The sequence below is a fragment of the Muscardinus avellanarius genome (assembly GCF_963383645.1).
Source record: "Muscardinus avellanarius genome assembly, chromosome: 3".
Lineage (NCBI taxonomy): Eukaryota > Metazoa > Chordata > Mammalia > Rodentia > Gliridae > Muscardinus > Muscardinus avellanarius.
In genome coordinates, this window is record NC_137788.1 from 39508386 (window position 1) to 39523754 (window position 15369).

General features: G+C 47.8%; 1 protein-coding gene across 1 annotated transcript; it reads left to right on the top strand.

Moving 5' to 3' along the window:
* Positions 1-4356: 4356 nt before the first annotated feature.
* Positions 4357-12485, top strand: LURAP1 (leucine rich adaptor protein 1; the record flags this gene model as incomplete). The annotated part of the gene is made up of 2 exons (XM_080690421.1): positions 4357-4554; positions 11964-12485. 2 exons carry the CDS (start codon positions 4357-4359, stop codon positions 12483-12485), a joined length of 720 nt encoding a protein of 239 aa, XP_080546547.1.
* Positions 12486-15369: the final 2884 nt, after the last annotated feature.

Here is a 15369-nt window from a genome sequence, read left to right on the forward strand (position 1 = left end):
CACCACGCCCGGCTCAATTTTTAAATAATTAGTTTTTTGTTCTGGGGATTGAACCCAGGAGCTTTCTACCTCTGAGCTGCACCCTCACCCCGATTTTAGGTCATAGAGAGTCTATCTACGTTGCTAAGTCTGTCTTCGAACCTGCTAGCCTCCTGTCTCATCCTCCAAGTAGTAGGATTACAGGCCTATGTCACTATGCCCAGCTTGTTTTTTTTTTTCTTTTCTTTCTTTTATTTTTTGCAGGTCTGGGGATGGAACCCAGGGGCATTTGACCTTGGAGCTACACCCACTGCCCTATTTTTTATTCTTTTTTTTTTTTTTAAGATTTAAAGGAGTTTATTAAAAAGATAGAATCCCCGCGCTTGGGAGGCTGAGACAGGAGGATCGCACAGGTTCGAAGCCAGCCTTAGCTACTTAGTGAGGCTCTCAGCAACTTAGTGAGACCCTGTTTCCAAATAAAATATAAAAAGGTCTGGGAGTATAGCCCGGAGGTAGAAAGCCTCTGGGTTCCACCCCCAGTACCACCAAAAAAAAAAAAAAAAAGAAAAAAAGATAGAAATACAGAAGACAGTTACAGCCCATGCCATTCAGGAGTGGCATGGGGGGGTGTTTCAAATGAATTCACCCCCTATTTTTTATTCTTTATTTTGAAATAGGGTCTCACTAAGTTGCAGAGGGTCTCACTAAATAGCTGAGGCTGTCCTCGAACCACGATCCTCCTGTTTCAACCTCCCAAATGCTGGGATTACAAGTGTGCACCACCATGCCTGACTCCCCAGCTCGTTTTAATAATATTTTTAAATGGTGGTACAGCCGGGTGTGGTGGCGCACACTTGTAATCCCAGCATTCGGGAGGCTGAGACTGGAGGATTGTGGTTCACGGACAGCCTCAGCTACTTAGCGAGGCTCTCTGCAACTTAGTGAGACCCTGTTTCAAAATTAAGAATAAAAAACAGGGCAGTGGGTGTACTTCGGTGGTTGAATGCCCCTGGGTTCCATCCCCAGACCCACACATACAAAAAAAATTGTGGTACAGGCATGGTGGTAATGCCTGTAATCCCCATACTTGGAAGGCTGAGGAGGACCAAGGATCACTTAAATTCTTTTCTGTCACACAAACAAAGGACCCCACAGATCCTTATGTGAAGAATTAACTCCTCACTGACAATATCACAGGCACTGGTCCCAGCTGCGGCTCTGTGGATGGCAGCCAGCTCTCCTTCTTTCTTAGCTTGTGTCCAGAAAGGGACAGGTGTCTCCCAAACACTTAGGGTCAATCTATTCTAGCCACCTGATTCACCTCTGTTCATTTGTCCAACAAATACAGACAAGCTCCCTATGAGGGCACGAGGACTCAGCAGACACCAGTCTCTGCCCCACCATTTGCCTTCCAGAACAAACAAGCAGAGTGGCTATACAAGAAGAGGAGGGGGCTGGGTGTGGTGGTGCAGGTTTGTAATACCAGCATTCAAGAGGCTGAGACAGGAGGCTTGCCGTTTGCGGACAGCCTCAGCTACTTAGCAAGGCCCTTTGCAACTCAGTGAGACCCTGTTTCAAAATAAAGAAATAAAAATTAGGGATGGGGGTGTAGCTCAGAGGTAGAATGCCCCTGGGTTCTATCCCTAGGACAAAAAAAAAAAAAAAAAAAACAAAAAAAAAAACAGAGGTAGAATGTACCTAAGTTCCATCCCTAATACCATACACATAGACACACACACACACACATGCATACAGGCAGAATTAAGAAGTAGTGATATGTCTTTTATTTTAAAAGGTACTTGTAATGGGGTGTGGTGGTGCATGCCTATAATCCCAGTTCTTGGAGGATGAGGCAGGAGGAGTGAAGGTTCAAAGCCAGCCTTGGCAATTTAGTGAGGCTCTAAGCAACCCAGGGAGACCCTGTTTTCAAATGAGAAATAAAAATCGGGCTGGAGAGCCGGGCGTGGTGGCGCACACTTGTTATCCCTGAGCTTGGGAGGTTGAGACAGGAGGATCACACAGGTTTGAAGCCAGCCTCAGCTACTTAGTGAGACCCTGTTTCCAAATAAAATATAAAATAGGTCTGGGAGTGTAGCCCAGAGGTAGAAAGCCTCTGGGTTCCACCCCTAGTACCACAAATTAAAAAAAAAAAAAATCTGGCTGGAGGTGTAGCTTGGAGGTAGAATGCTTCTGGGTTCAATCTTCAGTACCACAAAAACAAAACAAAACAAAAAACGATAGTTGTAGCTGGGCATAATTGTGCAGCCTATAATCCCAGTACTTGGGAGGCTGAGACAGGAGAATCACAGGCTTAAGAACCTCAGCAAGCAGTAAGACTCTCATCACCTAGCAAGACCCTGTTTAAAAATAAAAATAAAGTGGGCTAGTGTGTAGCTCAAAAGTAGAATGTCCCTAGGTTTAATCCATAATGCCACAAAAAACACCCCCAAAATGATATTTGTAAACCGACCATAATGGGTGCATGCCTATAATCCTAGTAGTTGGGAGGCTGAGGTGGAAGATCACAGGTTTGAGGCCATTGTAGGGTATCTTAGCAAGACCCTATTTCAAAATAAGAAGTAGTTCAGTAGTAGAATGCCCATGTTCAATCCCCAATACTCCCTCCCCCCAAAAGTATGGGTGTAAATACTAGAAAAAAAAAATACTAAAAGTGGTTGCCTCTGGGAAGTGAGTCTAGGAGCCTAGAGGTGGGAATGGGTAGGGCAGTGGTCACTATCTTCATTGTAACTCTATAACCATTGTCTGGAATTACTTGGGTTAAAAACTGAAACAAAGTGGTTTTTTTTTGTTGTTGTTTTGTGTGTGTGTGTGTGTGTGTGTGTGTGTGTGTGTGTGTGTGTGGTTTTGGGGGATGGAACTCAGGGGCCTTCTACCTCTGAGCTACACTCCCAGACCTATTTTATATTTTATTTGGAAACAGAGCAGCCTCACTAAGTAGCCTCAGTGGGCTTCCAATCTGTAGGATCCTCCTGCCTCAGCCTCCCAAGTACTGGGATTGCAAGCATGGGCCACCATGCCTGGCTGAAACAAAGTTTTTCATAGCTCCTCATTACTTGTAGAATAAAATCCAAATACCTTAGAACCATATTCTATAACCCTTTTCTCAGAGTGTGGCCCCCAGACTAGCAGGACAGCCATCACCTGGGAGCTTGTTAGATATTCAGAATCTCAGACCCCAACCCAGATTTATAGTATCAAAACTCCTCCTTCTTTTTCTTTTTTTTCTTCTTTCTTTCTTTTTTCTTTTTTTGGTGGTACGAGGGTTTCTGGAAGCCCTTCTACATTCAGGTTACTCCCAGACCTATTTTTAAACTTTTTTTTTTTTTTAATTTGGAATAGGTCTCTTAAGCCAGCACTGGTGCTTCGAACCTGCGCGATCCTCCTGTCTCGCCTTCCAAGCGCAGGGATTACAAGCGAGCGGTACCACGCCAGTCGTCATCATCTTCTTCTTCTTCTTCTTCTTCTTCTTCTTCTTCTTCTTCTTCTTCTTCTTCTTCTTCTTCTTCTTCTCTTTCTCCTTCTCCCTCCTCCTCCTCCTCCTCCTCCTCCTCCTCCTCCTCCTCCTCCTCCTCCTCCTTCATGGGGTGAGTCTCTCTAGGTTGCTCAGGCTAGTAGCCTTGAACTCTTGGGCTCAAGTGATTCTCCTGCCTCAGTCTTTGTTAGTTGGGGCTACAGGCAGGTGCCGCGGAGCCCTGCAAAACCTGCAACTTCACAAGGCACAGATGGTTCCTACCCAGTCAGGGTTAGGAAGCATCTTATTGTAAGCCCACGCAAGGCCCAGCCCATGCAGACCCCTTCCACTTCCACAGCGAGTGCTTGCTCCTCACTGGTCACGGAGTACTTTACTTTTTTACTCCTTCAGTCTGAATTCTAGCCACTGGGAGGTGTGCGTGAGTGACTAGTTAAATCTAGCTCGGTTTTGATTCAGTGTATCTGCCCCTGGTAGCCTTCCAAACCTGCAGCTCTCCTTGTCACCCTTCTTTAAACTACCTGAGTTTGAGGCTGCTTAGTCTTCATTCAGCAAACACTTATTGGGCAACTGCTGTGTGCCTAGCTGGACTCTGAGTAAGGAGAAGGCGTTGGGCTCTCGGAGCGCTCTTTGAGACCCAAATCCAGGATCACAGCCTCACGCCATCCAGAGCCCGAGACTGTGTGCGCAGCATTCGAATATATATATATATCTCCACATCGGGTGCTGCGCGGCTTTTCTAAGTGATACGGCGCCCTCCTCCCGCCCCCGCGCCTCGCGGGAGGGGACCGGCGGGTTCCTCTGGGCTTTAGCGGGCCGAGATAGGAGGACCCCCGGGAGCAGGACCTCCGCGACCCATCGCCCAGACTCTTCAGGCTTGGGCCCGCATGGAGGGGGCCGTGGAGTCCCAGACCCCTGACCTGCGAGACGTGGAGTGCAAGGTGGGCAGGAAGACCCCTGAAGGGCTGCTTCGCGGACTGCGGGGCGAGTGGGAGCCGGGAAGCTCCGAAGCCCTGCCGCTCCCGGGGGCGCCTAGTACGAGCCACGGCCTGGGGGACAAGATCATGGCGCTGAGGATGGAGCTGGTGAGTGTGGGCGCCACGGCCAGGGGACCGAGTCTCCAGCGCAGGGACAGAGGGACAGACTCGCGCCCCCAGAGTTGGGCTGGAAAGATGGGAGTTAAAACACTCAACCTAACTCCTCAGGAACCCTCCGGGATCAGTCCTTGAATCCCCGGGTGGAGGTGGAGTGACGTCCATTAGTTGTTCCCCTAGGGTGAGTTGATAGGTTCTGGGGACCAGGGTGAGGAAGCACAAGCTCTTGGATTTTTTTTTCCTGCCAAATAATCGGGAGGTGGGAGGTGAGGGCTGGAAAGTACTGAGAACCTAGTGTAGCGTGAATTTCCCCCTCCCCATGGGGGGGCATCTATTTCCCGGAGCTCCCATTGTAAAGACCAGTTTTTTGTTTTTTTCCTGCAATCTGGGAAAGGTTATAGTTCCTTTGACCTCCACGGGTTCATGACAAGATTAACCAAAGAGATTTGGGTGAGAGCATATGTACTTAAAAGTGCCTGGACTAGGGCCACTGAAAATATTTCCTTTCCTTTTTTTTTTTTTCCTTCTTTTTTTTTTTCCTTCTTTTTTTTTTTTTTTTTGGTGGTACTGGGGTTCCTGGAAGCCCTTCTACCTCCGGGCTACACTCCCAGACCTATTTTTACATTTTTATTTGGAAACAGGGTCTCTTAAACCAGCGCATGTGGCTTGGAACCTGCGCGGTCCTCCTGTCTCTGCCTCCCAAGCGCGGGGATTACAAGCCTGCGCCACCACGCCCGGCCAGAAATATTTCCTTTTCTTTAACATCTCCCAAGCTCCGCTGAAAATACCTGAAAGTTCTAGCCTAATAGCAGATGCAGAGTAGCAGCGCCAGCAGTGTTGATCCTTCGCCTGGATTTAGTCTCCTCCCCATGATCTTCCCAGATATTTGGGTCTCATCTATGCCTTCTTGGGGAGAAGAGGAAACAGCAACCCTCCCTCCCCCTTCCATGGAGTTGCTGGTCGAGATTTAGAGCCAAAAGGGCACCTGGGGCCCCAGCAGGCTCCCCAGGGCCCCAGTTCCGATGAAAGGGGGTGATTTACACCTGCCACCACTTTGCATCCAGTTCTGAGGAACTGAGGAATTGCCAGCTGCTCACTGGCCCAGAACCAGAAGCCCAGAGCGAGTATGTCAGCTAATGAGTCTTCCTGGAGTCCCACTGTGTGCCAGCTCTGCCAAGCCGATCTTGGGAACAGAGGAAGGAGATCTTTTGGGGGGCTCCCAGATCAGGCTGGACTCTTGCTCCCAAGGAGGAGAGGCCCAGATAGCCTGGGGCCGGGCTGTGAGGGGTTTCCTGGGGGCAAGATTTAAATGCCTAGTGTGCATTTGGCCTTGAAGGTTGGAGCCCCGTGCCAAATTCTGAGCAGGGCTGTGACTGCGGACCTCAGGGAGTGTGTAACTTTTCCTTGTACAAACTTTAGCTCGAGGCTCAGAAAGAGCCTGCCTAGTCGGCTCTGCTTTGAAAACTTTTTTTTTTTTTTTTTTTTTTTGCGGGTCTGGGGATGGAACCCAGGGGCATTTGATCTCGGAGCTACGTCCCCTGCCCTATTTTTTATTCTTTATTTTGAAACCAGGTTTCACTGAGTTGCAGAGGGCCTCACTAAATAGCTGAGGCTGTCCACAAACCGTGATCCTTCAGGTCTCAGCCTCCCCAATGCTGGGATTACAAGCGTGCGCCACCACACCCGGCTTGCTTTGAAAATTTTTACCAAGCACACATATATCCTTACTTCTCTCTCTCTCTCCCCCCGCCCTCCCTTACTGGGGATTGAACTCAGGCCTTCAACATGCTGGGCCTGCACTCTACCTCTGAACTACAGATCCAGCTCTTTTTTAAATTATTATTTTATTTTGAGATAGTGGCTTCCTACTTTGCCCAGGCTGATCTTGAACTATCCATCCTTCTGCCTCAGCCTCCCAGGTACTGGGATTATAGGCATGGTGCATCCCCTCTCCTATCTGGATAAGTCATGCAAAAAATAAAGAGCAAGCCTGACATGGAGGCGCATGCTTGTAATCCCAGTTCTTGGGACGCTAAGGCAGGAGGGTCATAGGTTCGCAGCCAGGCTGAGCAATTTAAGCCCTCTATAACTCGATGAGACCCTGTTTCAAAATAAAAAATAAAATAGGGATGGGGGTATAGTTCAGAGGTAGAATGCCCCTGGGTTCAATTCTAGTACAATTAAAAAAAAAAAAAAAAAAAGAGCAGTCAGGATTTTAACCCAGATCATCTGACCACACTTTACATACATCTTTACCAATGAGACCTACTTTGTACCAGACTTTTTTTTGGTGCGGAGTGGAAATTGAACCCAAAGGCATTCTATCTGTGAGCTTCCAAATACTAGGATTACAGGTGCGTTCTGCCACACCCCATCTGGCTTCCAGCCCTTTATTTTGTCTATCTTTTTTTTTCTTTTCTTTTTTGCAGTACTGGAGATGGAACCCAGGGGCATTCTACCTCAGAGCTACACCCCCAGACCTATTTTTTATTCTTTATTTTGAAACAGGGTCTCACTTAGTTGCAAAGGGCCTAAGTAGCTAAGGCTGGCCACCAACCATGATCCTCCTGTCTCAGCCTCCCAAGTGCTGAGATTATAAATGTGTGCCACCACACCTGGCTTGTCTGTCTATTTATGGTACTGGATATAGAATCCAGGGGCCTTCTACCTCTAAGCTATACCCCTATCCCTATTTTATCTTTTTTTTTTTTTTTTTTTTTTCCAGTTTGGTACTGCGAATTGAACCCAGGGGCATTCTACCTCTGAGCTATACCCCAGCCCTATTTTGAACCTATTTTGGTGGTACTGGGGGTGGAACCCCAGAGGCTTTCTACCTCCCTCCGGGCTATACTCCCAGACTTTTTTTTTTTTTTTTTTTTGAAACAGGGTCTCACTAAGTTGCTGAAAGCCTCGCTAAGTAGCTGAGGCTGGCTTCGAACCTGTGCGATCCTCCTGTCTCAGCCTCCCAAGCGCAGGGATTACAAGCATGCGCCACCACGCCTGGCATATTTTGAACCTATTTTGAAACAGGGTTAGTCTCACTAAGTTGTGGAGAGCCTCACTAAATAGCTGAAGCTGGCCTTGAACATGTGATCTTCCTATTTCAGCCTCCCAAGTGTTGGGATTATAAGAATGTGACACCACGCCTGGCTCTATAATCATCTTATTTTGAAATGAGGTCTCACTAAATTGTGGAGGGCCTCACTAAGTACTGGAATTACAAGCCTGCTCAAGCAAGCTTGACCCCTTTTTATTTATTTTGAAACAAGTTCTCACTAAATTGCTGAGGTTGTTCTCAAACCTGAGATCTTGAGGGGCATGGTGGCGCATGCTTGTAATCTCAGCATTTGGGAGGCTGAAACAGGAGAATCACGGTTTGCGGACAGCCTCAGCTACTTAGTGAGGTCCTTTGCAACTCAGTGAGACCCTGTTTCAAAATAAAGAATAAAGTCAGTTGTGGTGCTGCATGCTTATAATCCCAGCGCTTGGGAGGCTGAGACAGGAGGATCGCGCAGGTTTGAAGCCAGACTCAGCTTCTTAGTGAGGCTCTCAGCAACTTAGTGAGACCCTGTTTCCAAATAAAATATAAAATAGGTCTGAGAGAGTAGTCCGGAGGTAGAAGGCCCTGGATTTCATCCCCAGCACCATTAAAAACAAAACAACAACAACAAAAAAGAATAAAAAATGGGTTGGGTGTGTAGTTTGGAGGTAGAATGCCCCTGGGTTCCATCGATTACCACAAAAACAACAACAAAAGCTCCTGAGCTCTCCCTGCCTCAGCCTCCCATGTATTAGCATTATAGGCATGCACCAGCCTGCTTGGCCATCTCTCTGTATTCTTAACCCATCTGGCCTGGGGCCTCAGGCTGCCCATGATGAACAGAGAAGGGAGTCTTGGAGGGGTCACAACAGGGAGCAGATCCCTACCCCATTCCACTCTGCCGTGCTCACTGTTGTACCCAGGAAGGACAAGAGCCAGGACTGGTTTAAGCCATCTAAGGATTGTCCCTCTTCCTGCCTGTTCTGGTAGGAAGCAGGCAGGCCTGCCCTTGAGGATAAGGTCAGCCCTGCCTTTAGGCCTCCTCCCTCCTAGATGCCTCCCTCAGTCAGAGGGTGAGTGAGGCGAGACTCTGGAATATGTGGGAAGGGGAAACAGTGGCAACCCACCAAAAGGACTGTTGCTATGACAACCCACCTCCACAGAGCAGTTTGCAGAAAAGCTTTAGGCTAGGAGGAGGAAAGCATGGGTTCAAGTCTTGGCTTTACTTCTGAAATCATTTTGTGAACTTGAGCAGAGTCCTGTCTCTCTCTCCTGGCCTCAGTTTTTCTTCCTTCCTTTCTTTCTTTCCTTCCTTCCTTCCTTTTTTTTTTTTTTTTTTTTGTGGTACTGGAGATTGAACCTAGAGCATTCTACCTCTGAGCTGTATCACACCCCCAGCCCTATTTTTCATTCTTTATTTTGAAACAAGATCTCACTAAGTTGTGAAGGGCCTCACTAAGTAGCTGAGGCTGGCCGTGAACTTGTGATCCTACTATCTCAGCCTCCCAAGTATTGGAAGTATTGGGATTACAAGTGTGTGCCACCATACCCGGCTTTTTTTTTTTTTTTTTTTTTTTTTTATGGTACTGGGGACTGACCCTAGGGTTTGTTCTAACTCTGAAGCTACACTCTCAGCCCTTTCTTTTGAAATAGGGTCTTGCCAAATTGCTGAGATTGGCCTCAAACCTGCAATCCTCCTGTTTAGCCTCCAAATTACTGGGATTATGGGTATAAACCACCATGCCCAGCTCTAAGAGCCTTTCTAGTAGCAGTAGTCTGAGAATCTCCATCCACCACCAGGAAGTTAAGACTAGGATCCCCAGGCTTTTACCCTGGGACCTGATTTGGACTGAGCAATGGGACAGCCATACCCAGGGCCCCAGGTCTGGGTAGAGTCTGATATGCATATGTGGAGGAGTAAGGAGATTGACTCACTAGGGAAGAGAATTGGGTTAGAGTAGCCTCTGAGGCAGCATCTCTTCTGAGCTGTTTATTCTCTGATCTGTTTCCAAAGAGGTGGTATGAAATGAGTGTTTCTTTTTCTGGCAAGAAAGTGTAGCCTTCTATTCTGGGGAATGATGCTGTCACAGTCAGGGAATCCCACTGTCACAGATTATAGAATCTGGTCCTTAGATTCGTTTTCCAGTAAGACAGTCCAACCCTGAACCCTGAGGACCACCAGAGAGGCCAAACAGTAAAGGCAAGAGAATCACAGAACTGAGCACGACCTACTCAAAGCTAGGCAGTGTAGCAAAAATGAATTGGGCAGGGCCTGCTCTCAGGGAGTTCACAAATTGCTTAGGGAAGGAGGGAGACAAACTGGACATGATGACACAGGTTTATAATCCCAGTATCTGGGAGGCTGAGACAGGAGACTCACAAGTTCACTGTTAGCCTCAGCAACCTAGCAGGTCCTTCCACAATTTAGTGAGATTCTGTTTCAAAATAAAAAATAATGCCAGGCGTGGTGGCGCATGCTTGTAATCCCAGCATTCTCGAGGCTGAGACTGGAGGATCGTAGGTTCGTAGATAGCCTCGGCTACTTAGTGAGGCCCTCTAAAACTTAGTGAGATCCTGTTTCAAAATAAAGAATAAAAAATAGGGCAGGGGGTGTAGCTCAGAGGTCAAAAATTCCCCTGGGTTCCATCCTCAGACCCCCCCCCCCACACACACACAAAAAAAAAAAAAAAAAAAAAAAATTATATATATATATATATATATATATATATATATATATATATATATATATCCGGGCATGGTGGCACATGCTTGTAATCCCAGCATTCTGGAGGCTGAGACTGGAGGATTGTGGTTCACAGATAGCCTCGGCTACTTAGTGAGGCCCTCTGCAACTTATTAAGACCCTGTTTCAAAATAAAGAATAAAAAATAGGGCAGGAGGTGTAGCTCAGAGGTCAAATGCCCCTGGGTTCCATCCTCAGACCCGCAAAAAAAAAAAAAAAAAAAAAAAAAAAAAAAAAATATATATATATATATATATATATATATATATATATATATAGAGAGAGAGAGAGAGAGAGAGAGAGAGAGAGACGGGCATGGTGGCACACGCTTGTAATCCCAGCATTTGGGAAGCTGAGCCAGGAGGAACATGGTTCGCCGCCAGCCTTAGCTACTACTAAGTGAGACCCTTTGCAACTCAGTGAGACCTTATTTCAAAATAAAGAATAAAAAATAGGGCTGGGGCCGGGTGTGGTGGCGCACGCCTGTAATCCCTGCGCTTGGGAGGCGGAGACAGGAGGATCACGCTGGTTCGGAGCCAGCCTTGCTGGCTTAAGAGACCCTGTTTCCAAATAAAAATATAAAAAATAGGTCTGGGAGTGTAGCCCGGAGGTAGAAGGGCTTCCAGGAACCCCAGTACCACCAAAAAAAAAAAAAAAATAGGGCTGGGGGTGTAGCTCAGAGGTAGAACGCCCCTGGGTTCCATCCCCAATACTGCAAAATAAATAAATAAATAAATAAATAAATAAGTAAATGGTGTTACTAAGTTACTGCCTCCATCCTCCTGTCTCAGCCTCCAGAGTGCCAGGATTATAAGGCATGTGTCATTATGCCAGACTCAGCCAGTGGAATTCTGACCTTCTGACCCTTCTTAACTCTGAGCAACCCTTACTCCCTTAGTCCTCAATCTGGCTACCAATTCCCTGAATACTCTGAAGGGAATAGGGAGCCAGCTCAACTCCCTCTTTTTTTTTTGAAACATGATCTTACTAAGTTGCTGAGGGCCTTAAGTTGCTAAAGCTGTACTTCAACCTGTGATCCTCCTCTATCAGCCTCCCAAGTACTAGAATTGCAGGCATGTGCTACCACTCTGGGCTTGGATTTGAGATGGGTGTGTGTGTGTGTGTGTGTGTGTGTGTGTGTGTGTGTGTGCGCTAGGGATTGAATCCAAGGGCATTCTACCTCTGTGCCATATCCCCAGCTTTATTTTGTTTTTTATTTTGAAGAAGGGTCTGGCTAAGTTGCTGATAGCTTCACTAAGATGCTGAGGCTGATCTTAAACCTTTGATCCTCCTCTCTCAATCTCCCAAGTACTGGAGTTATAGGTGTACACTACCATGCCTGACTGGGATCTCAGGTTCCCATCCAGCCTCATCATCTTAGCATGGGCCTCTGCAACTTAGTGAGACCCTGTTTCAAAATGAAAAATAAAATAGGGCTAGAAGTGTAACTCAGAGATAGAATGCCCCTGGGCTCAATCCCCAGTGCTACTAAAAAAGAAGAAGAAAAAAGGAAAAAAGAAAGTGAAGTGCACGGGACTGGACAAGGTAGGTGCCCCTGGAAGCACCGGGAAGTCCAGAGCCAGGAACCTCTGACTGATCCCTTCTTCCACTCCCCAGGCATACCTGCGAGCCATTGATGTGAAGATCCTGCAGCAGCTGATTACCTTGAACGAGGGCATCGAGGCAGTGCGCTGGCTGTTGGAAGAGCGGGGGACGTTGACCAGCCATTGCAGTAGTCTCACCAGCAGCCAATATAGTCTGACTGGCGGGAGCCCAGGCCGCTCACGGAGGGGCAGCTGGGACAGCCTGCCAGATACCAGCACCACCGACCAGCTGGACAGTGTCTCTATTGGCAGCTTCTTGGACACCGTGGCCCCCAGAGAACTGGATGAACAGGGGCCTCCTGGGGCTCCCTGCCCTGAGATTGAGTGGGCAAAGGTTATACCTGGTGAGGAGAGGGCCAGGACTGAGGTGGATCTGACAGCCACCGGGCTAGGGAGCTTGAGAGCCGGGCGCAAGCCCCCAGGGGAGGGGCTCCAAGGTGGGCCACTTGAGCTTCCAGAGGATGAGAGTGCCAGGCTGGGCTTTGAGGCTCACTGGTACTGGGAACAGTGTCAGGATGATGTAACCTTCTTGTAACAACTTTTCAACTCCTGTGGCTCTTATGTCCCCTGGCCTTGGTCTCTTTCAAAATTTATTCTCCCCCAGTCTGGGACTAGGAATGGGCTATACTGAAATCAGCTATCATGGAAACCTGGCTGGCCATTCCTTTAGTCCCCAGGAAGTCTCACTTTATCTCTCAAATGTCAGGTCCCTAGAGCTATTATAAAGAGATTGGCTCTGGAGGCTTGGTCCATGGCTCCTAGTGTGAAGGTATTTCTCCACACCAACTAGGTAAGGATCTAGGACCCTTAGGATATCACTGATGAAGAGACGAGGGTGTAATGACCTCAACCAAAGTCTAGAAGGCTTGCCCCTTCCTGGCCAAGATAGAGGACTGAGAAGGGACATGGATATTCAGGGCCAATCTGCCATGAATTAGTCCTCCCAGAAGCCTTTGAGGTTAGTAGACCCACCCCTTCCTATCCGTTAAGTGATGTAATTTCCTGGCAGGCTCTTCTGGACCAGTCCTTGGATGGTGTGTGCTAATCAGCATAGGAGTATCTGAACTCCTGCTGCTTAGTGTTTTGTTTTTTTTGTTTTTTCTTTTTTTGCAGTAATGGAGATAGAACCCAGGAGCATTCTACCTTTGAGTTATACCCCCAGGCCTATTTTTTATTATTTCTTTTGAAACAAGGTCTCACTGAGTTGCAAAGGGCCACACTAAGCTGAGGCTGTTCGCAAACCATGTTCTTTCTGTATTAGCCTTCCAAATGCCGGGGTTACAAACGTGTGCCACCATGCCCGGTTTCATTCCATTGCTTGTGAGTGGGAGCACATCTTCCCTCCGCTCTCTGGGCAGAAACTTCTGCCCAGAAGCAGACTTCTTCCCTGGCAGACCTTTGTGCTGCTTTTCAGAAAGTTCTTACTTTGCAAACAAGGAGTACTTATTTTGCCCTGGGGGGTCTTACTTTCTCAGTGGCAGCATCCCTGTCTGGTGCCAACATTTTTATCCCTGTGCTTTTAGGGAAAGAAGCCATCTGAGGCTACCACCTCAGGCTGTCAAGGCCCTTGCCTCACTCTGCCTGAGACTCCCATCTTACCCTTCCCCTGGGCTGCCCCATTCCTGTATTCTGGCTCCAAATCTGCCTGCCAGGAGGTTCAGTTTCTGTGTCTCCACACCTTCTCAGTTTCCTCTTTAGGCCTCAGGCCTTTTATATGCAGATGAGTCCTGGCCTTCTCACCCCACTCTTGTGGGGAAGGAGAACCTTGTGATCTCTGGGCTCTGGGTTTATACCAGAATCTTGGATGGTGGGGGATATTATCTTCTCTAACTGCCCTTCCCCCCATCTAGCCTTCCACCATTTGGTCACAAGGATCCCTGTGCGAGGTTGGGATACAAGAAATCCCCTTGTTTGGGCTACAATGTGGGGGTGTGGCTGGAAAAGACAGAGGTTCTTTGGTTCTGGGCCCCATCCTGGAAGTGAATGGAAGAGGCAGGGGAGGGAGAGGAGAGAGAGAAAAAGGGAAAGTCCTTTTTTCCTCCCTCAGAGCAAGCCCTTGACTCCTGGGAATGACGGAGGCAGCAGGAGGACTGGCTCTGGGCCTGGATTCCAGGACCCTAGCTAATTACCCCAAAGAAGGAATTCAGAGACATTTACCTGGGCCTCTGGGAGGGAACCAGCTCTGAGAGAAGGGGAACTCATGCTGTGACTGATGTCAGAATGAGTTCTTGGAGATTAACCCTTTGAGTCCCAGGTAACTGTCCCATATGTTGACCCCATCTTTCCTGGGCCCCAGAAATTAGATTACTAGAGGGGAATAAAAGGAGAGAATAAGGATGATCGTTAGCTTTAGTGTGTCTTCCTGAATTGGAAGAGCCTTCCCCAAATCCTGGAACAACCTCTGTTTTTTATTCATCTATGTGAGGGAAGAGAAGGAAGCCAAGTCCCTACTTCCCTAAGATTCCTCAAGTTTGTTCTGCAGCTCCCATCCCAGGCCTTCTGGAGCAATATGTCCAGGCCAGAGTTCTCTCCTAAAGACCTGCCCCCCCCCCCCATACACCTCTCTCCTTCCACTCAAAGTGAATGAAATCTGTACTGCCTACCAGACCTCTCCTTACTACTCCTCATGGTCCTGGGGCTCCCAATCTCCCCCAGACTAGGAATTCAAATATCTCATTCCAGTCTCCACTCTGTAGGCATTTTATTTTATTTTTTGTGGTACTGGGGATGGAACCCAGGGGCATTCTACCTCTGAGCGACACCCCCAGCCCTATTTTTTATTCTTTATTTGGAAACAGGGTCTCGATGAGCTGCAGATGGCCTCACTAAGTAGCTGAGGCTGTCCAGGAGCGGTGATCCTCCTGTCTCAGCCTCCCAAACACTGTAATTACAAGCATGCGCCACGCCCTGCTCTCTGTAGGCATTTTGAAGCCTTTGTATTCCTTTCTGAGGCTCACTTGGTCTTGTCTTTCTCAGCTGAAGAGATTGCCTGCCCTCTTGTGGCCATTATACACCATTGCTGGGATGGTTGGGGAGAACTTCCAAGCTCAAAATACAGGCAAAATACTTCCAGAAGAGGGGCTCCCTCAGCGCACACGCTGTTTAGAGAGTCAGGCCTAGAGAAGACATAGATTTGCCCAGTGTCACCCTTTGTAAAACTCTGGCAGTGCTCAGGTTAGAGAACCCAGATTATCTGCCTGCTGGCATGCCCACAACTCATCACAAGCAATTTTCCTCATTTTAATGTTTGGCCCTATAATGGCTTATCCTAAAGATGCATCTCAGTCTTTGGTGAAATTGCTGCAGGCTATGAGGAAGGAGAACCTTGAAGGGTCCACTGGTCTAGACACCAAATAGGAGGAAAATCAATCCAGAGCCTGGCATGGTGGTGCACGCTTGTAATCTCAGCATTTGGGAGG